General features: G+C 38.3%; 2 protein-coding genes across 3 annotated transcripts; one reads left to right on the forward strand and one right to left on the reverse strand.

Annotated features, from left to right (window-relative positions):
• The first annotated feature begins 374 nt into the window (after positions 1–374).
• LOC113678827 (coadhesin) lies at positions 375–6,500 on the forward strand. The gene is made up of 8 exons (XM_027195740.2): positions 375–420; positions 579–646; positions 1,882–2,059; positions 2,970–3,199; positions 4,219–4,413; positions 4,884–5,293; positions 5,611–5,793; positions 6,360–6,500. Exons 2-7 carry the CDS (start codon positions 592–594, stop codon positions 5,785–5,787), a joined length of 1,245 nt encoding a protein of 414 aa, XP_027051541.2. The 5' UTR covers positions 375–420; positions 579–591; the 3' UTR covers positions 5,788–5,793; positions 6,360–6,500.
• LOC113678828 (NADPH oxidase 4) lies at positions 5,288–24,344 on the reverse strand. 2 transcript variants are annotated; one of them, XM_089214794.1, is made up of 22 exons: positions 23,557–24,344; positions 21,426–21,521; positions 20,817–20,927; positions 20,038–20,122; positions 19,792–19,889; positions 19,622–19,649; positions 19,480–19,526; positions 18,999–19,024; positions 18,794–18,874; positions 17,090–17,228; positions 16,182–16,274; positions 15,932–16,003; positions 15,377–15,439; positions 14,196–14,256; positions 12,949–13,057; positions 12,398–12,434; positions 12,052–12,134; positions 11,337–11,454; positions 10,496–10,567; positions 9,988–10,088; positions 8,664–8,804; positions 5,288–6,945 (listed from the first exon to the last, which is right to left on the reverse strand). In XM_089214794.1, the coding sequence occupies exons 1-21, from the start codon at positions 23,626–23,628 to the stop codon at positions 8,684–8,686; spliced, it is 1,713 nt and encodes a 570-aa protein (XP_089070920.1). In that variant the 5' UTR covers positions 23,629–24,344; the 3' UTR covers positions 5,288–6,945; positions 8,664–8,683. The 2 variants fall into 2 exon arrangements, with proteins under 2 accessions (XP_089070920.1, XP_027051542.2); XM_027195741.2 differs by lacking the exon at positions 5,288–6,945 and having other exon boundaries at positions 7,021–8,804.
• Positions 24,345–25,962: the final 1,618 nt, after the last annotated feature.

Here is a 25,962-nt window from a genome sequence, read left to right on the forward strand (position 1 = left end):
CACAATTCTCCTTTTCGCGTTTTTTTCCGGCTCAAGAAATTCTTGCGCAACTCCGTCTACATGCATGATTTTTAGACATCACTGTACAAACGCGTTGAAGATTGTTTTCTGGTTATTGTTGGTACAACTGATCATTTTCAGTCATTACCAGCTCAGCGAATTATGTCTTAAAGAAGGATCTTCTCAACTATAACTAGCGATTTTAATTTCCGATTAAAGCAAACATTATCTCTCGTGGAAACTCCACAAAAAAAAAGCAAAAAAAGCAATCGTTAATAAGATAAATATTTGTTCCTGGTTAACATAATAGATATTTTTCCTTATCGTAAGAGTCAATTAGGGTATAAAAGACGACTCACAACGAAAGAGGGTCCACTTAGCCAAAGCTTGCAACAACGAAACGTCAAAGTTTGTATCAAGGTAAGAAATATTCCTAAGGAATAGAAGACGTACTAACATTTTTTCATCAGCCAGAAATGATCTTAGGTAATTTAACAATTCAATTGAACACTAACTTTATGCCTGTATAATTCATTTACACAAGAAAATGTTTCTAAGTTACAGTTTTATTCTTACAGGTCAACACAGAACATGAAAGTTCTCTTGGCCGTAATCGTTTTTGCCCTCTATACTCTACACGTCCAGGGTAGGTTTGCAACATTTTATTTCGTTACAACTGTAAACATAATAAAGGCTCGCCTTCCAATCCGCCGAATGAACAAAAGGTTCTATCGGAAGTAGTTTTTTTTTCAAACCTCCTTCTTCCTGAAAACTTAAGTCATAGTTTTTAAGAGAATTTTTCTTTTGGAACAACTTACAAGTGATTCTCGGTAGGGGAAGCAAAGATCGTTGGGAATTTCGTTCAAGTGACTTGGCAAACAAGTTTTTTGATAACAAAAAGTGTTACGAATAATTATTGGATTTTTTAATTCAGATTTTTGCTGCAAAACGGTTACAACCCAACTTCTACGCGCAGTATCGAACAACTGAAAAGCGGCTAAGCATCGAAAGAGCATCTCAAAATAACTTGAGTTGTATGATTCTTTTTTGACAAAGGTTAGCCTTCAAGCAAACGGAACTATTTTTCTAATCAATCAACAATCGACACAATCGGTTCTCTTTTTTTTCTAAATCTTATCTCACTCATTGATTTCTTGGGAACTACCGAAAATAACAGTGAAATACCACGTTTGATTTTGAGATGGAAGTCTCCTTCATTCAAAGAAGAACAAAAATTTACTTTACGCGGAACGAACTTCTGTCTCAGTTCTGTTTCTATCTAAAAGCCAACCACTTTTGAGGTAGATCTTTCTTCTAACCTTTATTATTTGTTAAAAAAAAAACCTAAAAAATCTCAGTTAATTAAGCAATGCCTCGAAGATGAACATGATGATTAAATCGTCAAATGAAACTGAACAGAAGAACAAATATGTCTGATGTAATAGCTCGGTGTTGTTTTTTCAACAAGACATGTATTAAAAGGCAGTTGATTGACTGGTTTTTTAAAACAGGAAATTAAATTGGTTCACATATGCATTGAGCACTTCTAGGGATAATTCTAAACAATAATGTATATAATCATAACACGCATGATCTTTTCTAAATTTGCTGAAATTGATGGGAAAGTCGAAATTGAAATCCCTAGTGACAGCTGCTCAAACAGAAGACAATAATCATGCTGGAAAAAACATACAGAAAGGAATAAGAACCAGTATTTCTTTTATACATACTTTCATGGTTATTTGCATCACGTATTGCTGCATCAGTGGATAAGATATCGATCATAAGGAACCAGTGATTACGCCAATTAGGGCAATATTTCTATTATCCAATCAAATGTCAGTTCAGAATTTCAATCGAAAATCGCTCCATTTATCACAGGTCAAAACCAATTTAAGACATGCAACCGAAAATGGGAGAAAATCGGATGCTTTAAGGACAACATCAACCCTTCCCGGACTCTCCCTGAGATGCTTCTAAACGACAGGGACAGTAAAAGCAAGTATCATGAGAAAGGCTACCGGCTGAACTGGCACCGATGGACAGAATCTACCCATAGGTAATAGCTTTGATGATTTTTTTAGTCCAATGAAAGCAAGCAACACATGTTTCAATAAAGGTGTCTGCATAGTGTTTTAGTCTGATTATGACACACGCACCGACGTTCTGTTTTCATGGGGAATTTTTGATGTTTTCTGTCGTGAAGATCACAAAACATCACCAGAATGTCATAAACAAGGGTCGGAATGTTATTTTCTGTAATTTATGTTATAATAACGGTGTTCATTCTTAAGCTTAACCGCACCAAAGGGAGGCTCTCGTTAGCCTTAAATTTTTTTTAATTTTACCCTTCTCCCATTTGCTTCTACCACAATTTTTCACAATATTTGAAATCTGACCATGCTCATCCCGATCATTTTAAATTCTAAAAAAAAATAGGGGCTACAAAGAAGTTTCTTCGCTTTTTGCAATTTTTTTTTCTGCGTCTAACTTAGAATTCGTCTCATAATTGTTTTTCGTCAATTGAAAAAAAGGAAGGGCACAGGTTTAATAGATCACAAACGAGGTCAAAATGAGGTAAGAACAAATTTGTGGGTATGGCACTGATGTTCTTTCCATATGATGACGTCATCTGTGATAGATAACTGAACAGGCGCACGGCAACATGGGATCTATTTGTTTTATATAATAAGGGGCTAAGAGTGACTAGCATCTAATTTATCCTTACATTATCACCACTGAATCAAACATTATTGTCATGAGAATAAAGGAAATGATCACCAACCAAAAAAACTATTGATTGTTCGATAAATTCTCCTTGTCAGAACATTAGTAAATGTACAGAGAACAGTACGGAATATATGAATACTGATTGGTTGTTAAGGGTTAATGGTAATTCAGCTTATTATATAATCTCCTATGAAGCCATCTTTACATTAACATTTAGGATTCGTTGTGATTCTTTTTAGTCTGGCATGTCGATGTGCGGAAAAAGCTAAAAAGAAAGGATACACAGTATTTGGTCTACAGTTTTACGGCGAGTGTTGGAGCGGCCCAAATGCAGAGCTGAACTTCAACCGCGATGGCTCGAGTGATAGTTGCATCATGGGTCTTCAAGATCCAACTGACTGCGACAAAAAATCACTCCAAGAATGTGTTGGGAAGCAGAAAACCAACTACATTTATAGACTGACAGACAGTAAGTTTGAATAGAAGTCTCAAGTTTTTTTCTAGATTAAAAAAAAAACTTTTTTTGTTTTGGTTTTCATTTTGACGGACACGTGGCTGTTGGTCCTGCATGCATAATCTTGAAGTTCCGACCCACTGCCACAAAGTATCAGTACAAGAGGGCGTAGGGGGAGGAGCGGCAAAGACTAACTTCATCTATAATTGACAGAATACCAATGTAAAGTAAAAAGAGATTCTTGTCTAAGCCTTACTCCTTCCCCTATTTTTGCAATATTTAGACGAACACGTGAGGTTTTCATAAGAGTGTGGGAAAATCGTTCGATACACTTGCGAGAAACCAAGAGCAGCCATTTAAAGGGAAAATAACGGTCACTTACATTTTTCTTGTTTGCAGTCAATTCTTCTCGGTACTTCCAACCACAAATGATCAATACCCCCATAAGAGACATGGTTTGATGCTACTCTGGTTTACAGATTTAATGAAAGTATCCGAAGAAGTTACAATTCATAGACCCAACGTTTCGACACTCCTGTCTAGTGCCTTCATCAGGGGTGATCTAAACGCTGCAACGAGAGGTCCTTCCTGATCATATAAAAGGACCTCTTGTTGCAGCGTTTAGATCACCCCTGATGAAGGAACTAGACAGGAGTGTCGAAACGTTGGGTCTATGAATTGTAACTCCTTCGGTTACATTCATTAAATCTGTAAACCAGAGTAGCATCAAACCATGTCTGATTGTCCACCTGGTTGCCATGTGAATTTTAATATTCCCCCATAAGAGTTCTCAGTGATCTGTTTGCTAGGAAGCTTGGGTCCCAACTGATTTAAGAATATTTTCAGAGGAAAACATCGCTTAAAATTAGAAGATCAGACACTATGTGAACCGATGGTTTGTTTCACGCAGCTAGTCTCAATCATTCCGCATGTGCTGGTAAAACACCTGTCCCAGGTGAACTTTCACTCACATTTCTTACCGAGGGTTTTAACGATGTAAGTGCTATTGGTCTATCCTTTCACTCTTACTTTAGACCCAGGCCCTCAAACCCCTGATATTGATGGGGGGTTCACCGAGTGGTCTGATTGGAGTGAGTGCAGCAAGACATGTGGTGGAGGAGAAATGGTCCGTGAGAGGTCATGCACTAATCCTGCACCCCAAGGAAATGGACGGTTATGTTCTGGTGATAACGAGGAGGTCGCCCCCTGCAACAGCCAGGAATGCAACTGTAAGCTAAGTTTAGCCCTCTTCACGCTAAGTTCAGTATGTATATTCTACCTACTGTACCCTATACACTTCCTTGGGTGCTGACAAGGAGAATTTGTTTTGCAATCAGGAACTTCTTTACATTTAGTTGGTAATCATTTCCTTCATTCTCATGACCTTAATTTTTGATTCAGGGGTGCTATTGTAAGGAGATATTAGGTGCTAGTAACTCTAAGGGATCAAAGGGTGAAAAGCGGTATCGATGTATCTAAGTAATGTTTATTATAATTCCGTGACTTTTGTGACAGTCTCAGATACTACCTGCTAATTTTTGCGTGATCCTTTTGTCCGCAACGTAGACACAGCCGATGTACAGTCACAGGTATTTGTCACGCGATGCAATCACGCAAGTGAAGGCGAAGCCGCTGATCTCCTAATGCCGTAATACGCCAAACAGTTCATTCTAAGAGTCGTTTTTTTCTCATTTACCAGATTGTGATATGATCATGGATGTTGGTATCATTATTGACTCGTCTAGTAGTGTGCGCCGTGCAAATTTCGGGAAAGTAAAGAACTTTTTGCTTCAACTTGTTGACAAAATGGACGTGAACGATAGCATGGTTCACGTGGGTGTCATCCATTACAACCACAAAGCATACCTGGACTGGAATTTAAAGTCCAAAGAAGCGATGAACGCCAATGATTTGAAAAAAGCTATTGAAGCCCTGAAGTATAAACCAGGAGGGACTAGGACTGATGTGGCCTTGGCTACAGCTGAAAAAGAACTTCTGAATTATAAAAATGGCATGAGGCCCGGTGTACCTCATGTACTTTTGGTCATCACTGATGGAAAGACGAGCTCGAGATCCGTTCCATATCCTAAAGTCCTTGAGCCATTTAAGGTATTGAGATTCTCGAATTTAATTATCACGTAGTCCCCAAATTCCAGATCTCTTTATCTAAGATGCTAATATCATCTTATTGTGACTTTTACCCGATACAAATGAATATAAAATGAGCATTAGTGTCGTTCAGTTAGCATTGCCTTTAAAAAGCCAGCCTTTTCTCCTCGCATATGTAACCCCAACAACTCAAAACGTTATAGGTATGAAACGTTAAATTTCCATATCTCCCCCCCTCTCCCCCTGCGAGAGAGAGGCTTTCGCCAGATAATTAAATTGAATTTAAGCAATAAGCATAAGCATTTTTTTTCAATCAGAAGGGAAACGTAAAGGTGATCGCCATTGGAGTTGGTAAGTTAGTGGATAATAAAGAATTAAAAGAGATTGCGATGGGCAACAACGGCAATGTCCTTCAAGTGGACAACTTTGACGCACTTGTGTCCAAGATCACAGATATCGTAAAGATCTCCTGTGCCCAAAGAAAACTTCAGTAACCAAGAGTAAGATTTTTTACTTTTATATAACCTCGTATTTAGTTCTATAGGTCTATTTCATAATTCTTTCCATAATTGATACAATAAAAATGGTGCACGTGAGATTGACCTTATCGAAGATATCACCCAAAAAACTAAAACATATCTGTATTAATCAAATTATCAAGCACGAAGTAAATTCTTAATCCTTTTTATCAAAACACAAATGGGAGATATGCCTAATCGTTGTAATCTCTTTATGCCCCTACTATAGCCTTGGACAAAAACATTCTTCTCCGTTCATGATCCCCCCTCCCAAAAAAAAAAATTGATAAATAAATAAATAGAAAAAAAATGAAGGACACTTATGGGAGTCGATTCCTGCTTGTTTAGATTTAACTTTAAAACAAATACGGAGTAACACACATAAAAGACACTGAAAAACACTGGTTCTGGATTTCAAAGTTGTTGGTCAAAATCCTCATAAAAAATACACCCTCCTTGTCAATTGCAATTGTTGTTTATGTTGCTGATGTTCTTGTTGTTGTCAGTGCAACAGACTTGTTCTAACGTTGATACTTTTATAATTGCAGGTTATACTGAAGTAACTTGTGAAGAAACATAGCGGTGTCTCATTAAATCCCAGGGTTAAAAAAGCTAAGGTTTAGATTCATGTGAATTAGTGCGGTGTTGTCAGGAAACAATAAAATTATATGACAAAGAGATTCTGAAAATATCTCCACTGAACTCGTTTTTCAGAACAACTTCCACCAAAACATTTTTCCGACTCAGTGTTTCACCCTTTTATCTCTCTCTCCCTTCCTCTCTTCGTCTTTTCTACCATAGAAGTACTCTTGACAAAAATAATCACATCTGTGATAATCAAAGAAGCAGTTGCTCGTTAACCGCGCGTTGTGGTTTGCAATAGCGAGTGCCTTAAGGTCACAGTAACACCATTCTATCTGTGATTCCAATTTAATCTTGAAGAGTTGGTTCCTCTGAAGCGCTAATGATGCATCTTTCAACAACTTCAAACGCGCTACGGTCGTGTAGCGGTGACCAATCAGAGAGCAAATCTGGTACCAAGACTATCCACGGCTAAGCTGGACCACAACCCTCATTCCCAAGTAGGAACTTGGGTACGAGATAAGATTCCGTCTCGCTTGTAAAAGGTCACTCCTTCGGTATTTACGGGAAAAAATTATTTTAAGATAGGAAATGTGATGGAGAATACTTAGGCCAATATTTTCTCTCAGTAGTTTTTATTTCCCTTACCATAAATTGTTTCCTAAATAAACGATCCATGAGCTATGCAACAATAAAGAGATGATTGTTATAACTCGTTGGGGTAGGGGACGCCTGTTGGAAGCAGCTTTGTTCTACGTTGATTGTTTAGTAAGGAAACAACACGCTTGCATTAATTGAGCATTCATCACACCAACGCAGCACATGTACGTGTCTGCCCTTTCGTTTGCGATAACCAATAAAACCCTTAGCAAATGAAATACCAACCCAATCAATTAACAAGTTTGTTAGTAAATGAAACTCGCGAAAACTCCGCAGGTGAGTTTTTATTAAGGACGGTTTCCAAAACAACAAGGACGTTAACCAAAACAGACTTAAATTTGATAATTTGTTTTTAGTGAACCAAAAAGTCTCTGTCAAAATACGCGTTGGAAAATCGATTTAAATTTTAACCAAAACAAGTTTGAATTTAAACGGGAAATTCATGTTTAACCACAGATATCTAGTCGAAACCCCTTCCCCTATTTAACTACTGCTGGCAGCTGCTCGAAATAATTAAAAAAACTGAAAATTTCTATTCCTGTGGCTATTTAAGCTTTATTTGGAAGGCAACGAATCAGTGAAAAGATATCAAACTATATTTAAATTAGTCTTTTGTGGTCTTTTTTGCTTTTCCCACCCTATAACAAACAAGACTATTTAAAGTCAGAATGCTTAATTTTCCCCAGAATGTAAAAGATAATATAAAATTCTTAATTCATAACCAGGACAGAATGCCAATAATAACTCCGTTGGATTTTGAGGAAGAAATTCGTAAAATCAATTGTCAGGCTTCTAAACTGCCTCCGATCACCGAGAGAAATGGTTATGAAAATCTTTGTAGAACAGAGGATAATCTCCGCGATTATTTTTCACTCCCAGATATTTTTTCAACCGCAAAACGACGAACGCGAACTCGAAGAAAAAGCAAGAAAAATGATGCAAAAAATACCAACAAGGAAGAAGAAAAGAAGGCCAAGAAAAAGAAACCGCTTGCGATAGGAAAAACGACAGGAGAAATAACAAAATCATTCTCAATTGTTTCCAGTCCCGGTGGATCAAACTATTCGCTGATTGCAAGACGATCCTCCTCAAGAGTTGAAGAATTATTTGATGTGGAAGATAAAAACTTATGAAGAACATTACAAGAAGTTTTTTCGTCCAACAGGGGACAAATCATGAAGTGAACCCAGGGGTAAAGAAGTTAAGTGATTCAAAAAAAATCTGCTGTCTAAATGAATTATTTAAACAGAATTAAAAAGTGAGGCATTTGTTCGATAATCAAGGTATTTTTCATACTTCAAACGAACACAAGCCGATAAAGAGGGAAACCTAAGAAAACCCACATTAACAGCACAAAACAATACTACATTTCGACCAAATATATCAACGTTTGACATTCTGAATCATCTATATTGGTAAAATTTAGATGCAGAAGAAATAGATGAACAAAATTTACTGTTAGCAATCGAGTTCACGATATTTATGAGGGCTGCCTTGGAAGATGTTCTGTCATACTTTCGATGTGCACTGTAAAATGAATAGCGTATCCAAATCTTTCCTTGTCTAACTTAGAAATAAGGGATGAAACATACTTATATATTTTGTTTTACCTGTAGTATATTAGAATATCCTATGTTAGAATTTCTTTGTTAAAGATAAATCTCGTTCCAGTCGGGTAAAACTGCTTGCTTCGCTTTTTCAATATCGATGTAACTTTTCGACTTCCACAATAAAATAAACCAACTCTGGTCCTGAAAATAAAATTCAAAAAAGGAAGGATAACGAAGCAATCAGATATTCAAGGATCATTTAGCAACAGATCCTTAGCCTAAGGGTCTTTTGTGACACATTTACACTTAACCCTTTAAAAGTGCGAGCTCATTAACTACTTGGGATCTGTTTAGGTTACTTGGCTTTATGTGAACTATTGAGTCAGTTTTGTACCCTAGCAAATAAACTTATCGTGTATTTTGGTTTCCCGGCTTGGGTTTTCCTGCCAGCCAAGGAAAAAAAAACACCAGAACAAGGGCCTTAATGGACGCTCATCAATGGGGAAAGTTTAAATCCTGGATTAACAGTGACGCCTTTCCCACAAGCCGCCTCAAACTCGTGGAGACTTCGTTTGCATTTTCGAGGAGGTAGCTTGTTCCATGCTTTCAGTTTGTAAAACAGCGCGGCAGTAGCGGCGCAGCGAAAAATCAAGGAAAGTTTGGGCCAGGTTCATTACGCAAACAGACCCAAACCTCTATCGTTTTTACTGCACTATTGTACTAGCTCTACTATTGCACTAACTCCACTATTGTACTAACTGTACTATTGTACTAACTGTACAATCGAGGATGTGCTTATTCAAATTTTTCACGCAAATCGTGAAGAGATATTGGGTTTTGACCGTTTTTCGCAATAAAAAAATCCGCACGAAAGCAACAAAAGAAGTAAACAGAGCTGACCCAAATCAATGAGGGCTCAGTTGGAACTCTTGGAAATTTTCCAACATTACCGTGTTCATAAGCTGAAAAATTAAGGTTTAAGTTTCTGGTTGTAATGAAGAGACCGATCATTATTTATCGCCTGGGGAGGGGAAGGGGGGTCTGATGATTTTGGTTGTGTTACGACAAAATTTACCTGACCCCTCCTAAGGCCCTGTAGTATTCTTATATTTCCCCCCGTATTATTTCCTATAGTCCCCCCATTTTTACTTTGTTGGCGACGACTGATCTCCCCCTCCCGTTACCCCTGAAACTGTGTGATGCCCCAAAAATCCCCTATCCCCCCTCCCCCCTTAGCAACAAATAACGCCTGGTCAATTATTGAACACAACCAGTACTACACATACGTTGTTGTCTCAGTACTCGTCCATAAAAATCGGAGAAAAGGAGGGGCGCTTATTCTAGGGGATGTGCTAATTTGGAGATTTACATTATGTCAGTTTACCTCGGATTTTCTCGGCTGACTCGGTCAAACAGCGCTTTCCAAGAAGGTTTACATTTGTGCAATCTGCCTGTGAGCCATTTGTCTTGATGAGTCATGTTAATCTAATAAAAATGACATTAACACACAAATGCTGCATGATAGAAATCTGCTTGCCACTGCTTTAACCGGTCTAAGTTATGAGACGATTTTCGAGTTTCAAATAACCTCATTTTTAGAAATTTTTAAAGTTCAAAAAAGGTGGCTTAGAACACTTTTGTCTCCTGTATCGTAAACTGTCATTGTTTTTGTTCAAGACCGAAACCACACATATATCAGAGGGACATCAATTATCGAAAGTTTTACAATCGTGTTTCTCGTGACTAAAACCTCGCGGTCCTGAGATGGGGGGGGGGGGGGGGTGGGTATACCTAGGGGTACACCTGCAACAAGTAACCAGGTGCTCCTCGATTGAGAAAAGATAAAGACACTGACGCAAAACGTGAATTGTGTTCTCTGATATACACATTACCTGATCCTCAGACTGTGAACATGTAACGTAAAAGTTACATATAAGGAAATCTGGTCTGTTGCTCTCCCAAAGCTGAAGAAAAATAGAATGAAGTATTATTTCATTATCATTTAAGCCTCGATCAGGCAGTTGGCATGTTTTGACTTGTAGTTCTCATCGACTTTGATGTACACGACCCAGTGTTCCTGGCTTAGTACAATCATGTCGAAGGTCGATCTTATTCCCAGTGGTTGCATTCCCTTAATCCCTCGTGGTCTGAAAACGAAGAAGTCCTCGTTTCCCGCTCGCAAGTCATAAACGTAACCTTCCCTCAAGGATTGAGATTGGTCGAACGTAGCTTATTAACTCCCCATTAGTTCTCGAAAAGTGAAGGCGTAATGCGCATGATTTGTATTTCAGGGGCATAGCTGCTCGACTAAGCGGAGATGTCTCTCGCAAATGATCATGGCTTTCCATCGCGCCGGACAGAAGACGCATACACCGTACACCGGCATTAACTGCATTTGGTTCATGCGTCAGCTAGTGATCTGCGAGATATGAAGCACACAAAATTTGGAGCCATGAAAAATGCGCAAGGGATTGTTGATAACAATTCTAGCTTCTTGTGTGCTCCCCACACTTTCCAATTGTTCCGTAAAGCGATTAATGCACAGCTTTGCGTGGACCAACTGTTTTATGATATTTCCAATGCTCTAGATTAAGTTTTGTGCAAAATAGAAATTCCCTAGGTTAGGGTTTACTGCTTACCCGCACAGCTTATATCAGCGTACACAAAAGGAACACGAAGCACGTTGGCTGTTTTAAAAAGGTGATACATATATGAATCATCGAAAGTCAATACCTCAGTGAAGGTGGAACGCAAGAGATCCAAAAACCATAGGAATGACTGCACGTGTTTACACACCCATATAAAATACAATCTGTGCAGTTTGAGTTTCCTCCTTGTTCTTATCTTTTCTCTGCGAAAGACACAAATCCAATCAATTTATTCATCGTGATCAGATTTTACACTGATCTGATATGTAACTTTTCTTCAATTGAAACTCGGAGACGGCAGTTTAATAATTTATGAATAAGAAGAAGTTAGATCTGCTGCACTGCAGTGTGAAGCCTTATGGCCAGGGTCTTCCAAAGCTATGTTTGTCTAAGGAAGTCTCAGGAAAATCCGTGAGTTTGAAGACTAAAACTTCTGCAGTTATTACAAAATCACCCGCTGATCGAGAGTTTTTAATATCTCGTCACCACCAATCTAGTCTTCATCCTCATGGTTATTAGGGGTGACTGTTTAGGAAAACCATCAAAGTCACCAAGGAAAAAATTGATGCTGCAGTATGTGTTGGGAGCTCGCTGGCCTTTGCAATCTTTCAAAATTGTATTCACATATTGAGACCGAATAAATTAATGACAAGTTTCAAAATGCTAAGAACGCTGCCGAACGCAATGCTCAATCAGGTCCAAAAACCAAAAAACGTATACAAAGGAAAATGTCGGTTTTCCTTATTAGTCTCCTCAACTCGTTATGATGTCTTTAATGAACTAGTGTGTTAACGTTTAACCTGAGCTCCTGGATAAGAGCAGCGAAAGGCGTCACACCGATACCGGTCGCTATGCATAGACTGACGTTGTACCGCCAAACGTCCTGGAAAGACAAACATCCTATTTATACTAGTTGATATAGAATTATTACAAAATGCAATATATGCGATTCGTCCACTTGAACGATGAGGGGAAGAGGGGGAATGGGGAAGAGGGGTAACTGAGCGGATTCATGGATGGGAACAGCGTCAAAATTTCAAGTATGTTTGTCATGTATCAAGCTAGGTAAATAAATGAATAATTGAAAATTATTTTTTTCAATATATAAAAAAAAATTCTGAGCAAAGATGAAACAACTCATCATACCGTGCACGGACTTCCGTATGGGCCATCCACAGAAATTCTTGTTTTAAGAAAAGACATGACATTTTAATATATGAAATACTAAAATTACCAAGCCCTCATCCCTTACTCACTTCGTGCCCAACAGAAAATTACTTAAGCATCATCACCTATAGCAGTCAAAGCTGTACAAACATCTACTTTAGGGAGACAGGGGCTAGCCTACAGATCATCTCAGTTCATTGTTTCAGTCAAAGTTGTTGTGTGCTTGTCTACCTTTGGAAATTTTTTTTTTTAAGATTTTTTAGTCAATTCTTTCACACCTTCAAAATGAATTACAACATTATGACGTGACTCCTTGCAACGCATTTTCTTCTTCGGCCATTTTGCCCCCCCCCCCCCCCCCCCCACATAACCTTTCCTCTTCCTTTCATGTGGACTGGTTAAAAACATATTTTCAACGCATTTCTTGACCTGAATCCTGTAATTTGCATCCAACAAAGCTGAGAGTTTCACGTTTTCCTACATCACCTATGTATATATACTCATCACAGAGACTCTAATTGTGCACTTACTTAATAAAATGCCTCACATAACAAAGGTAATCTTCATCTTGCTCTACAGAAGCCAGGGTTTTCTGGTTATCATCAAATTTGGCCGCTAATAGTCTATCAGCAAATTTCCCTGGAAAAAACGTGGAACGTTTAATCAGTATACTACTAATCAATACTCCTTTATCTTTTTAAACTCTGACAAGACTATAAAAAGGAAATGGTTCTGAAGTTAATAATGGATCATTGGTAGTCATGTGAGGTAAATAATGATAACCAACAAGAAAAGACAAAATAGTTCTGATCGCAGTATGCTTGAATAGCAGCCAGATTCTTTCAGATCCCCTCACTTCCACCCCCCTCCCCCTCCCCCCCCTTCTCTCTCTCTCTCTCTCTCTCTCTCTCTCTGTGCAATGGAAAACTTTGTTTTCTCTGATTGTTCAACATCCTATGGGTAATGGAGGCGCTGTTGTAGCGAACTGCAGCTCAAAAGTTACCTCTTCATACTTCCGAGGAAGTGTCTAAATCTGTCCCGGAATGTATGACCCGTTTTTACCTTGCTTTGTGTTCCTGAATGTAACAATCTTTGTTCTACCTAAAACTGATTTTTCTAATAATTCTTCATCCTTGACGTTTACGAGAGAAGGCACAAATGCAAGTTGATGCCGCATGTTTGTGGCAGTTTGCATCAACTTGCACAAATGTAAGTTGCTGCCGCATGTTTGTAGCAGTCTGCTCGACTGACTGAAATTGTCTTTTAAGAAATTGAATTAAAATGTTTTATGAACCAGGAATTGTTTTCTATTTTGCTTAGAACAAATTCAAAAGCTACGGAAGAAAACAATTTCTTCGCACTTGCGCAGGTTCTCGTATTATAAAAAACGTCTCTCGATTTCTATTTTTAATTAATTTAATTTTTATTTTTTTATTTACAAAATTCGCCCTGAGGCAGGTGGGCATACAATAGAATCCTAGGTTCCCTGCTAGGTAAACCCACCAGCTAACTATTCCCCTAAAAAATTGACAACCCATTCCCTGGAACCCCAGTAAAAATAATAGTGGAAAAAAAAAAGAAAAAAAAATCACAGACGCGACTTATAAGCAAAGTGCTTTGGTTGTTGTTGTTATTGTTGCTGTTTTTCTTTATTTCAAGACCATAAAATTATTTTTGGCAGGAATAAAAGGGCAAATCACGAGCACCTCTGAATAAGCTACCTACATATTCATTATCACCTAACTGGAAAGAAGTTCATTAACAAAGAACGACTTACCGGTCCAGTCTCCCAAAATCTTAAAATGAATGGAGAATGATGAATCTTCTGATGAAGGACACTATGTAAGAAGACATTGGTCACTTCAAATAAAAACAACCCTCCCAAACATGGATTCTTCGGATCAATATCAGTATATGAATAGCTGCGCATCCACCTCTCCCCTAAACCAGCATTAACCCTAACTTGTTATTCGTTTGTTTTGTTGGGTTAGGGGAGGGGAAGGTACGCAGTTGTTCAGATCCCGACGTTGATCCGATATCTCTTGAGTTGTAATTAGAAACTCTATATATGATGACTTCCTGTTTCCGATAGAGCAGCTTTCAATTGGGTTAGGGGAGGGGTAGGTGCGCAGTTGTTCAGATCCTAACATTGATCCGATATCTCTTGAGTTGTAATTAGAAACTCGATATATGATGACTTCCTGTTTCCGATAGAGTAGCTTTCAATTGCGTGTCGAAAATAATCTGGGATTAAGCTATTTTTTGTTCTTTGAGGTTAGTGTGGAAAAAGTGTACTAAGCCCTTAACCAATTGGATACAAAAACCAATCGAAGTTTGACCCACGCTGGGGGCACGTTATACATATGCACTCTGATTTGCGGTTTCTTGTAATATGGCCCTTGTTGTACTTTCTATTTGAATTTGATTCTGCGATTAATCAAGAAAGATCGTCGTGGTCATATGCATACGAGAAAAAAAAAATTATAGTAGATGTTCAGTATGGTAGATGTATAGTAGATGTTCCTTCTAGAAACAAAAGAATCGCATTAGTAGCCACTTAGGCGTAACAAAACTCTATGAGAGCTTGCTCGCGAGCTATAGCTAGAAGGAATGATTATGCATGTTTGTTCATTCTTCCTTTTTAATGCAAACAGAGTCAAGAAGTTCATGATTGAGCTATGGTTGGGTCACTTTGTCTTGCTCTTGGGCGAGATACTCTACTTACACTATACCTTTGTCCACCCAGGATTATGAATCGATACAGGAGAGTTGTCAGGGAAACGGGGAGGAAGGGTGGAGTAGGGGGCCACCTGTGATGAACCGACATCCCATCCAGGGGGAATATTCCTGGTCGCTACATGCTTAGGTAAGCGGGATAAGCTCTGGTACCGTGTGGGCCTTTTGGCACAGGGACCCACGTTACCGTTGCCATATAATTACTGCGGTAGTGAACCTCACCTGAGTCAATGTAAAGGGGTGCCACTCAAACCTAGATACATCTGCACATTTGATGAACACGTACTAAAACCAGATCGGCAAAATATTTTAGTAATAATATGATAACTTATAGAGTAAAGCAGGCATTAAAAGCAGTGTTTGTCTTTACCAGAGGATAAATTGGTGGTGACAAATGGGAAATTACCCTTTTCTTCAGAGTATAATTCTCAACAGCAATTTCATTTCTTATGCTTCAATTTAGCTCTTAACCTTTTTTCTTCCACTTGTGATTAAAGAGAATCTTCTCAAAAAAGTCGATTAATATATTTTTAGGCAGAAAGTTGACGAAAAGAAAGATACATATCATTTATAAATATATTCTTTGATATAACAACAAATTCTTGGAACTAAAATCGAAACAAACGTGTACCACACAGTGCGGAGGGTTGACATTACGTTCTCAGGATTGATTTTGACAGTTTTGTCAGGTAAAAGCTCGCGCCAAAGTAATTGGGTTAGGTTATCGAGATATTTCATCCACAATGTTAAGTACATGAGAAGGTGAAGTCATCATACCTGCCCTGGTGCTGCTGAAAACTTCCGTTTTTTCATTTTCACCTCCACCACTCCATCCCTGTGTTGTACCACCTGACAGTCGTAAGAGAAACAAGAGAAGAGAGGTTAGTTCTGCAATCCAGAACTTAGCAAATAATGATCTGTGTTTAAACCACACTTGTCCACCGTTATTTTCTTATCAGAAGGAGAAAACAGCATGGAGTAATTCAAGGGCATCTGAAAGTTTGAAAGTAGAAGCAAAATTCTTTACATCAATAAGCTCCACTTTCTGAAAGCTTCTGAAAAATCTTGTAAGTCGCTCCGTTACGTAAATGAGAAGAGGAAAAACACACCATTTCCAGGCCTAGAAATTGAAAACAAAGAAACATACAGGTGAAGACAAGGAATGCATAGTTGTCCTATAACTAAGAAATATCATAAATAAGTTTTTCTACATAACTTTCTTCTAAGAATGGCTTATAAACTTCAACGCTCTGCAAGGAAGTTCATCCATGATATCCATAAGAGGCGCCCATAATAACGGTTCTTTCGTTCGCTACCAGCTAACGAAGCATTTGAAAGTGTCTTCACCCACTTCTCGATAAATTTGAAGTTAATAAGGTTTAATGGAATGCTTGTTCCAGTAAGTTTGTACCTCGCATACGGAGAGCAACAAATTCTTTCTAGCATATTTTTAAAGCCATCCTTAATCGCTTCTTTCGCTCGATTCCACACAACTAAACATTTGTATATATAGGCTGCGCACAACTTTATGCTAGACGAAGAACTGGAACTCAAATAACTTCAAATCTTGTCTCGGAAATATTGTAAATCATACGCCAGAACGTTCCTTTGAAGAAAATACTGTATTTCGAGTTAGTGTTCACTATTGATGTCTGTCTGCTGTCTGGGATTTGCCTCCCGTTGGATGTTCATTCACAATCAGTCGTGAGGCGATGCACAAGTCACGTGATTATTTCACCGTTAGGGCTGTCGGAAGTAGCTTTGACATCCGGTCGTTTTGATAGGAAGAAATTTTGGGTGTAGCAGTAAATTTGAGAAAGTTGCAAAACCAATATCGAAACGAAGAGAATCCAATACAACAGATATTCTGTTCGCACTTGTTGGATATGAAGATTTCTTATAACCAACTCGTTATGCCTCATCGACACAATCTACCTCCGGCTCATCTGCTTGAAAGACTGGCTCCTCTGAGCACCATACCACGTGACTGGTATTTGAAATCTTGGTCTTATTTTCAGCCATTTTACATCCGGGGGAGTGAGTATCCACGTTCACTTGGTGTTTTATCACTCCTCTAGATAAGGAAAAAAAATCAAAGACGGAGATTCACTTCTCAGAAACCATGCATATGCACAATTTTTTTTGTTCGAAACCGAAAATAAAATAATATTTTAAAATTTACCTCTCTCTGCGTTTTTAGATTGTAAAGAGTACGTTCTGAGAATATAATTATGAACGCCGCCATGTTGAAAAACGACTTTGCCTTCAACAGCTCCTAAAATGGTCTTCATAAAAATCATACAAATTTAAAAGATCCTCGCAGCTAAGAACTTTACTGAACTAGTAGTTGAAAATAGGAAAAAAAATTCAGGCCCGTACGGGATTTGAACCCATGACCTCTGCGATACCGGTGCAGCGCTCTACCAACTGATCTAACAAGCCAACTAGGAGCTGGTCAATATGTTGGGTCCAAATAAACCATCCAAGTGACGAATGATAATTTTAGATATATGAAATTCATATATTTGCACTGCGGTGAAGAAAAGAATTTAAGAGATCCTCGCAGCTAAGAACACTACTGAACTAGTAGTTGAAAATAGGACCTGAAGTGCAAATATATAAATAAAGGGGTAAGTTTCTGTGGTGCTGCGTCGGTGGGAGAGTCGCTCTGACGAAGGGCTAACGCTCGAAACGTCAGCTTTTTTACCCTTTACGGTGGCTAATTTACGTTTTCAACCCAGTTGTTAACACTAAATTACCTGCAAATATATGAGTTTCATATATCTAAAATCATCATTCATCACTTGGATGGTTTATTTGGATGGTTTATTTGGACCCAACATATTGGCTCCCGGTATCGCAGGGGTCATGGGTTCAAATCCCGTACGGGCCTGAATTTTTTCAGGTCCTACTTTCAACTACTAGTTCAGTAGTGTTCTTAGCTGCGAGGATCTCTTAAATTCGTTTATTCACCGCAGTGCAAATATATGAATTTCATATATCTAAAATCATCATAAAAATCATAATCTGAGTTTAAAATTATGTTACTTTCGCAGCTCCCAATTGTTCAGAGAGATCGTCAAGGGATGGAAAAAAGCAAAGGAAATCACGAGTAAGCGACAAGGTAACTATGCATTTAAAGTGACGAAATCAGAAGTTGTCTTCTTGTCACATTTGAAGACAAGTCCCTTTTTTAGAGTCATAAATCGCAGTCAGTAGGATTTGAAGCGCACTTAGCCGTTTAGTCTATCGAGTATAATCCCGTGTGAAAATAACCCAGCAGGAAAAACAGTTCAAATTGAAAAACTGTTCCATTTTGTTTACTAAGAACAATTTCCAATTGAATGTCGAAAGAACTCCTGGATTGCTTTGGTTTTGCTTTACTTTGCTCTGTGATTGGTCTAGAAAACTCGCACCACTCTCTAAACCAATCAGATGCAAACTAAAACTAATTACGACTTGATCACCCACGTTTTCCCGCGCTTTGGGCAATTTAGATGTTTTTACTTTGAGAGCTCATAGGCTTTCAAAGATATTTTCCTTTCTCCTGTTTGCCTGTTGTAGCTACTTTGTATGTTTTTTTTTTACGAAACTTAATTGTAAAGCGCTCTATATCTGGAAATTGCATCATCGACTCACCCGAGACCGTGGACCAGTAGAAGTAAAAAGAACACAATGAAGAGATGATGAGTATACCAAAAGATCTCATATGAGGCGCGCCTGGAGATCAACAACAAACAAGAGATTGAAGCTGAGTGATGCTGAGATTGTCATAAGCTCTAAAAGTAAACACTACAAAGGGCCAAAGTAAAAAAATATTATTACTAAAATTGGTAAAACCCACCTCACAGCAACCATAGACGTTACGATCTAAAAAAGAATTCGAAGAAATATTCTTTAAACGCGTTGATAAGCGAGCAGGGGGGCTGATAAATTAACAAATCAGTTACTCATTGGGGATTCCGGACGGGGAGCTTTTGCACTAAATTCAAATGAATATGAGATTTAATGACCACAAGACATAACATATCATGGAGAACATCGGATTTATGGCTGCGAACCACGTCATCAAATCTCTTAGCTTCGTAACGTAGATATTTAGATATTATTGGAGGAAGGAACTTACAGAAAAATCAATCGGAGCCATACCCGCCCAGCTTTTAGAATATATCAATTCCGTATGCAGTATACACTTCTTTAACCTAAAACTCCAATAAGCGAAACAGATAGCAATAGTAATACAGGCTATCTAAGACGTAAAGAGGAAGTTCGTGATCTATGATGCATAGACATCACAAATTATCCGATAGCAACATTGGACGTACCATAACGAATAAGACGAGAGACATCAATATTCCAGTTGTTCCACTGACTAAAAAAAAGAATATCGGCTAAGATCGTTAATCAAGAGGTACGTTGGATCGAAATTTTAAAAGGGCAAACGTGAAAAAATATCGTGTTTCTTACCTGAGGTAAGGTACATTTTCAGTGGATCCTAAATATTAATAGGCAAAGTAATAAAATGGCAAATCTGAGTCACACAAAAAAAACTGCCTGTTAAGTTGCCACGAAGTGGCGGTAAGGAAAATTTAATCGTAAAACCAAAGTTAAAATGTCAATTGTGGTTCAGTGTTTACCTGATTTGGATAGGAGGCAAAGTTTAAATCCTTGAATTCATCACTGTAGTTTGCAGAAAATCTCTTGGCATTTAAAATGTGGGCTCCGATATGAATTCCTGAGGAGAGAGAAAGTAAAAATAAAAATTCAGCAAGGAGACAAAAAAAATGCCAATCGTGCAATTGTTTTTTACTTGTATTTCGGAAATTTGACGAGAGGTGATGTAGACAAGGGAAAAGGGTTATAGTCTTATCTGAGTGACCCACCAGCTGACAAGATGATCACAGCTGCACATGCCTTGTGAAACCAGATGCTTCTGTCTAATAGGCGTCCAAACGAACGGGTTATACTCTGAAGTGCAAATAAAAAACATACGTTGGAAAGCTGGCTTCTTATTCAAGGTAATCCTTAACAGTTGTCGTAACTGTTGCTTTGATGACTTAGCATTACTATTCTATGTAAGTTGTGAAATATGTGTAATCTTAGTTAATTGTCTAACATTTTAATCACAGTCATAACTCAAGAACTCTGTGAGAGTCAAACATGTTGGGAAATTCTTAAGTCTCAATTTGCCATCTATCTATCCCTGCTCGTAAAGGGATGTCGTTGTAAGGGTTTCAACCAATATAGTCGATAGCCATATCTGGAGCGTTTATAAAAATCATGGGGTTTTACTCGGAACTCGACATTTGATAAAGAAAATATCCTCTAGAGTAAATACCAATTGTTTATTCAGGGCAATTCTCTCATGATGTTAGGAAGACAAGCGAAATACCGCAATCAGTGAGCGCGCCTAAGATATTTTTAAATTGGTTAGTTAGCGAGCAGGTGGCGTATATGAGTCGCATTTCGGGAAGTTTATTAGTAAGCAAGTAAGTTTTACAGCGCAACCATTTTGGTAGTGTTATTATGGCGGATTGTTTTTAGAATAGTTTTTTTTTCGCAATCGCTTATGATCACTTGATTCTATAGACGGAGTACAGTACAGTCCTTTGAAAATGCGATAAAGATTCTCAACAAAGAAAAGCTGACCTTGTAGCCTCACCTTATTGAAATTCCTGATCAAGGACAACATATTGCGACACATTGGAAGGAGTATCAGGGAACAGCCGACGTAGAGAACCGAGGCTGTACCACGTGACCAACACAAACTGTCCTAACAATTCGATAAAAAGGTAAGAAAAGTTTCCTTAAAATATGACAGTCAAGATCTTATCAATGTAACCAGTCACTTTCAATTCAATTTCGAAAGTCATTCGAGATTGCATTGGGTTTGCTTTACTTCGCTCTGTGATTGGTCTAGAAAACTCGCGCCACTCTCTAAACCAATCAGATGCCAAAAATAAAACCAATCATGTCTAGGTTGGCTCTTAAAAGTATTTTCCTTTCTTCTGATTGACCGTTATTTATTTATTTATTTATTTTATTATATTATTATAATAAAATTATTATTATTAAATTATTATTTTGATTTTGTTTTTCGACACTCCATCGAATAGCGCTCTATAAATTACCCAGCGAACAGGAGGTGAGAATAAACACCCAGTCCTATTAATGACAAGGATTTATCTTGATATAACACTGATGGACAGGGAAATGATTGACAAATAGAAAAGAGAATTACTATTCAGATCTTGAGAGTTACTTCACTTACCCCTAACATAGCATACAGGTAATAATATTGAATACCATCTCTGTATTTGTAGAAAGTGCGCAGAAAAACAAGGACAGCAATCGCTGTTACGGCAACCTACAAAACAAAAATTATAATAACACATACAAATATTTAGTTGGTTATTTTGGTGTCAGCATAAAATGCAAGATTTGACTTCTTCGTCGCATTTCTTAAAACATCAGCAAGCAAACTGCAACTTGGCTTGGATCAAAAGGAATTCATTTCTTCAGAGCGGAATTCAACAGCCTTAGTAATTCTTTTTAAAATATCAAATGGTAAGGTATCAACTCCACCATTTTGTCGACGTTTTGTCTCAACAGTTGCGCCATCCTCTCAAGATTTTTTTTACCAATCAATGCAAAACTGAAAAAAATGCGACTTTATCATTCGCGTTTTCTCGCGCTTTTAGCAGTTTGCTTGTTTCGCTTTGAGTTCTCATTGGCTAATGATAATATAAACCTTTGTTCCTATTGGTCGCTGGGATTATTTTAGTTTTGATTTTTCGACACTCAATGTGAAAAGTGCTGTAAGTAAAATGTATTTACGACTGTGAATATATGCACGCAGTCTTTTCGTAGTCGACGTTCCGCGATCGCAAAGTTTTTGTAATTACACAGCATTTAGGGTTTGTCTCAGAGACCTCTCCCGATTCATCGGAAGATCTTTGATCAGGTAAAATTAAACGAAAAATTGTCTGTTATTTGTTTTTGTCACAACATTTTTAAAAGCAGCAAGCTGGCTGACGCATGACGAAGCCAGATGACCAGATGACTTGTTCGAAGGTTGGATAACATTATCAGCTGGAGAAAACCCTATCCGGTGGATAACGCTACATGTTTTGCTATTACTTATCCGCCGGATAAGGATTTATCCGTTGGAAAGCGTTATCCGCCCTTTATACAACTGGACCCTGTCCTTCACTATCTAGCGGATTGTTTGTGGTGTCAATATTTCCCGGTCGCAGGGCAACTCCACACGCTTCAATAGCGTTACTTTGGCATCTGACAAAAGCACAAAAGTAAGATCTGTTTTTCTCAAAATCGCTTTCTACTTTTGTCGGGATCTTCGAAAACGTCTCGATGAAATTCGATTTGTACTACTTAGAAACTCGTAAAACCGTGACACTTTGATTTGATTTTGACAGGACTCGGTTGTCTACTGTCAAACCACAGTAAAGTTCAGGACAAAGAGCAAACCTCAAAACCACAGATTAATTTCTGTAGCTGTTTGCGATTAAGTTTTCTCACGCCCAAGTGGCTTTCCGCTAAGAGCTCAATAAATTTTAAAAACTTTCTGGTGTTCGCGGTTTTATGAGTTTCACAGTACTTTGTTAATACTCGCTGAAATTAGACTGATTCGTTTCTTATGGTATGGAGTAGATAAATTGCATAAAGAGTTTTAGTCGGCTCCTTCTGGTTGTTTCAACTGGGGAAAACCCCTTAGAAAAACGTCTTGATCAGATTTCCAAACTTATCTACGTTACCGGTTGAACCACCATATGGACTCAGAGAAACATTTCGGAGACATCCACACTCCCCCTTTTAGAAAAATGGACTTGACCCTAAACCATTTGTGAATAAAGACGAAAAATGTTCAATTCAAAGATTGTTTGAGCAGATCCTTCCGTGGCGTTCAATAAAAAACCGCATTCTTTTCATTACAATAGCGTTGCAGTGTTACTAAGACCGCCTTACCGGAAGCGCTTTTTACATTGGCACAATATTCAACAATGGCGAATGATTACCGCGATTATCAAGCGATTCAAAGAAAATTTCTCAGTCAAAACAACGGAAACTCCGATATTAGAAAGTTTATTAATATATGATTATTCACTTGAATCTCGTAATTAAATATGATAAAATTTTAATTCAATTTCCATCATCTTTCCTCAAGGTTTTAAAGTAACTGGCCGATCAACCTTGCTGGAGACAGAATCATTTTCACCTCAACATGGTCGAGAAAATCAGACTTATTCAACTGTTTCACGAAATGTTACACGATTGCTACCATGCGATGATGACTTTTACCAAGCGTTTGATCAATAGACGATTTATACTGCAATCGGTTTCTATCGCGCGTCGTTCAATATTATAACGTAAAACGTACTTACCGGTGCTAGAACATTCTCAATTATTCTGGTAACCCAATGAAAGACTAGTCTGATCGTCATCTTCTTTACCATGTGCTTGAATTTCTCTTTCTTTCTTTCCTTCTTTCGATTTACAACGCCATACGACTTTTACCAAGCGCCGGTACTGGCCCTGTCAGGCTTATATCAGATTTTCCTGTTGAGGTAAAACTAAGAAGGATATCATTTTTTTCCTGATCACTCTAGTGTTTGATCGTGTTTCGGACGCATGGACCGGTAACAGTGAACTCAACTGAACTCACAAGGATTTAATCGCAAAGACTGTTTTGAATTGTGACAATAGTCACTCAACAAAACCTCTTTGTCTTTTGATGAGAACACAAAAACAAACCGGTTTCCGGTTGGACGACTCGTTGAATATCATCACCGCTGAAGAACAGCCAACAAAAGCAATATGAACACAAGAAACCCACTCTAACAAGACTAAGTTTCCCTTACATTCTTCTTAAACAAACCGCTTTATCTCTGTCTGTAAGAGACGAGCTCCTAAAATCTTCCCCTCAAACACGCTTTGTATCTACAGAAGCGGAAAAGGAGAGGAATAGACGCCCGCTACTTCTAAAATGGTGAATCTTATCCATTTCCGGGACGTTAAAAAAACTATTACGACGAAGGGGGTGTCGTTGTGTTCCCAAAACAGCATGAACCTCATTACTTGGCATATATTTTAGCCTCCCACGTTGACGAACTGATTCTTATTTTCCACCTAAAATGCAGTTTTTCCACCTATTGAAACCATACAATAGGGCGTTAGAGTCGGAGACAAATTCAAGGAAATGCCACTCAAGCACAGGCGGCCCAAGCTCACGTCTCGAGAAAAAGCCAACGATGAATTCATGAACGCGTCACGCGAAGTGAGCAGCCTTGACTTCGTCTTTTGACATGGATAACAGTGATGGTAAAGCAAGCTTAAAACAGCAGAAATCGCTAGAAACTACGACGGATACACAGGGCATGAGCAAGTTTTTATTGATTTTACGTGTAAAATATTCAGATTTCGAAATATTTATCGTTGTAAATCGACCATATGTCGTTCCCCATACTATGCCTTATAACGTGTTCAAATTTTCAACGGTTCCTCCCGTAACTTAACACCGAGTCACACAACGCGTGACGCGTTCATGAATTCATCGTTGGCTTTTTCTCGAGACGTGAGCTTGGGCCGCCTGTGCTCAAGCGGTGGGTTGGATGATCAAGATAAACGAGATTGAAAATACATTAAGCCGATCGAAAAAAAAAACTCGAGAAGTTGCATAAACATTTAACTCAGTTTACACGACTCCCTTTCGAGAATCCTTCGACATTTTGTAGGAAGGTAAAGCAAATCATTCGTTCTTCACATCTGAATTCAACCGTTCTTTACAGGATCCTCAGGAAATTAAAGGCCACCCGCACGGTTATAATTAATAGGGTATAATTAATAGATCGTAAGATTAAGGCGTGGTAAAAAGGGTGAGATGTAATGCAAGTGAGAACAAAAGCCTCCCTGGGTAGTTCCGGGGAAGGAGGCATGTTTATAACATATATTTCTTTCCTCTTCTTTTCCTGACCTTTTTCTTAAAGTGTTGATAGATACATTACTTTAAGTACAGAAATAATGTTTGTGTGATATCATGAATGCATGTAGTTTTCGTGATTACGCGTTGTCACGATTAAGTAGAGATTTGTGTTCATTAGTGAAAATTAACAAAATCACCCCTCAAAGGGACTTCAACAGGACTTCTAAATTTTTTTAGCATTCTCCGTTGGAAGTTTGATTGAACAACATTTGAAGGTTCCTCGAGACTTAATTTTGTTCACAGGAATATGCAATTCTTCTTGCACCATGTGGAAATTTTTAGCCCAAGGACTAATGCGAAAGTAGTTGGTATTGATGGTCTTCTCTGCAGGTCATCGCCTTACTCCTCCAACCGAGGAAACACCCTTTTATCGCATGCGGAAGAATGGCCCAAAGCAAAGGCCACTGTGTAATGCTTAAACTGCGCCGGTATGAATTCTGTTGAAAATATTGTGCTCACTATTACCAATGATCGTGCTTGGTAGTTTTACACACCCTTAAGGAAGGGCTCTTCGTGCGCTAAACGTCCTTTCAAACCCTCTAAATCCCCTTCGACTTTGCATCGGCTCATCAGCTAGCAAGTGTTACAGCTAGCTAGAGGGTAAAGCTAGGTGACTTTGTTCTGCATTTCTCATGGATTACCATGTCCTTTCGTACGGCTTTCTTGATGTTTTAAGTACATTACGTTTTTGAAGTTTGATTCAAAATTGTGCGAAGGTCGTTCGATCATGTTCTCCTTGCTTTTTTATCCTTAGATTACACAGAAGTAACACTTTCCACCATTCCCTTGACTTCCCACGATCCATACT

The sequence above is a fragment of the Pocillopora damicornis genome, chromosome 8 (assembly GCF_964200805.1).
Source record: "Pocillopora damicornis chromosome 8, jaPocDami1.2, whole genome shotgun sequence".
NCBI lineage: Eukaryota > Metazoa > Cnidaria > Anthozoa > Scleractinia > Pocilloporidae > Pocillopora > Pocillopora damicornis.

Bases quoted from the DNA above. Each gene is read 5' to 3' on its own strand.
- LOC113678827 (XM_027195740.2), top strand. From the start codon at position 592: ATGAAAGTTCTCTTGGCCGTAATCGTTTTTGCCCTCTATACTCTACAC. The intron at 2,060-2,969 runs GTAATAGCTTTG...GATTCTTTTTAG, and splicing joins TGGACAGAATCTACCCATAG to TCTGGCATGTCGATGTGCGG. The intron at 5,294-5,610 runs GTATTGAGATTC...TTTTTCAATCAG, and splicing joins AAGTCCTTGAGCCATTTAAG to AAGGGAAACGTAAAGGTGAT.
- LOC113678828 (XM_089214794.1), bottom strand. From the start codon at position 23,628: ATGGTAAAGAAGATGACGATCAGACTAGTCTTTCATTGGGTTACCAGA. The intron at 19,890-20,037 runs GTGGGTCACTCA...CTCTCTCCTCAG, and splicing joins TGTGATCATCTTGTCAGCTG to GAATTCATATCGGAGCCCAC. The intron at 13,058-14,195 runs GTAAGTCGTTCT...CGTTTTTTCCAG, and splicing joins GATTTTGGGAGACTGGACCG to GGAAATTTGCTGATAGACTA.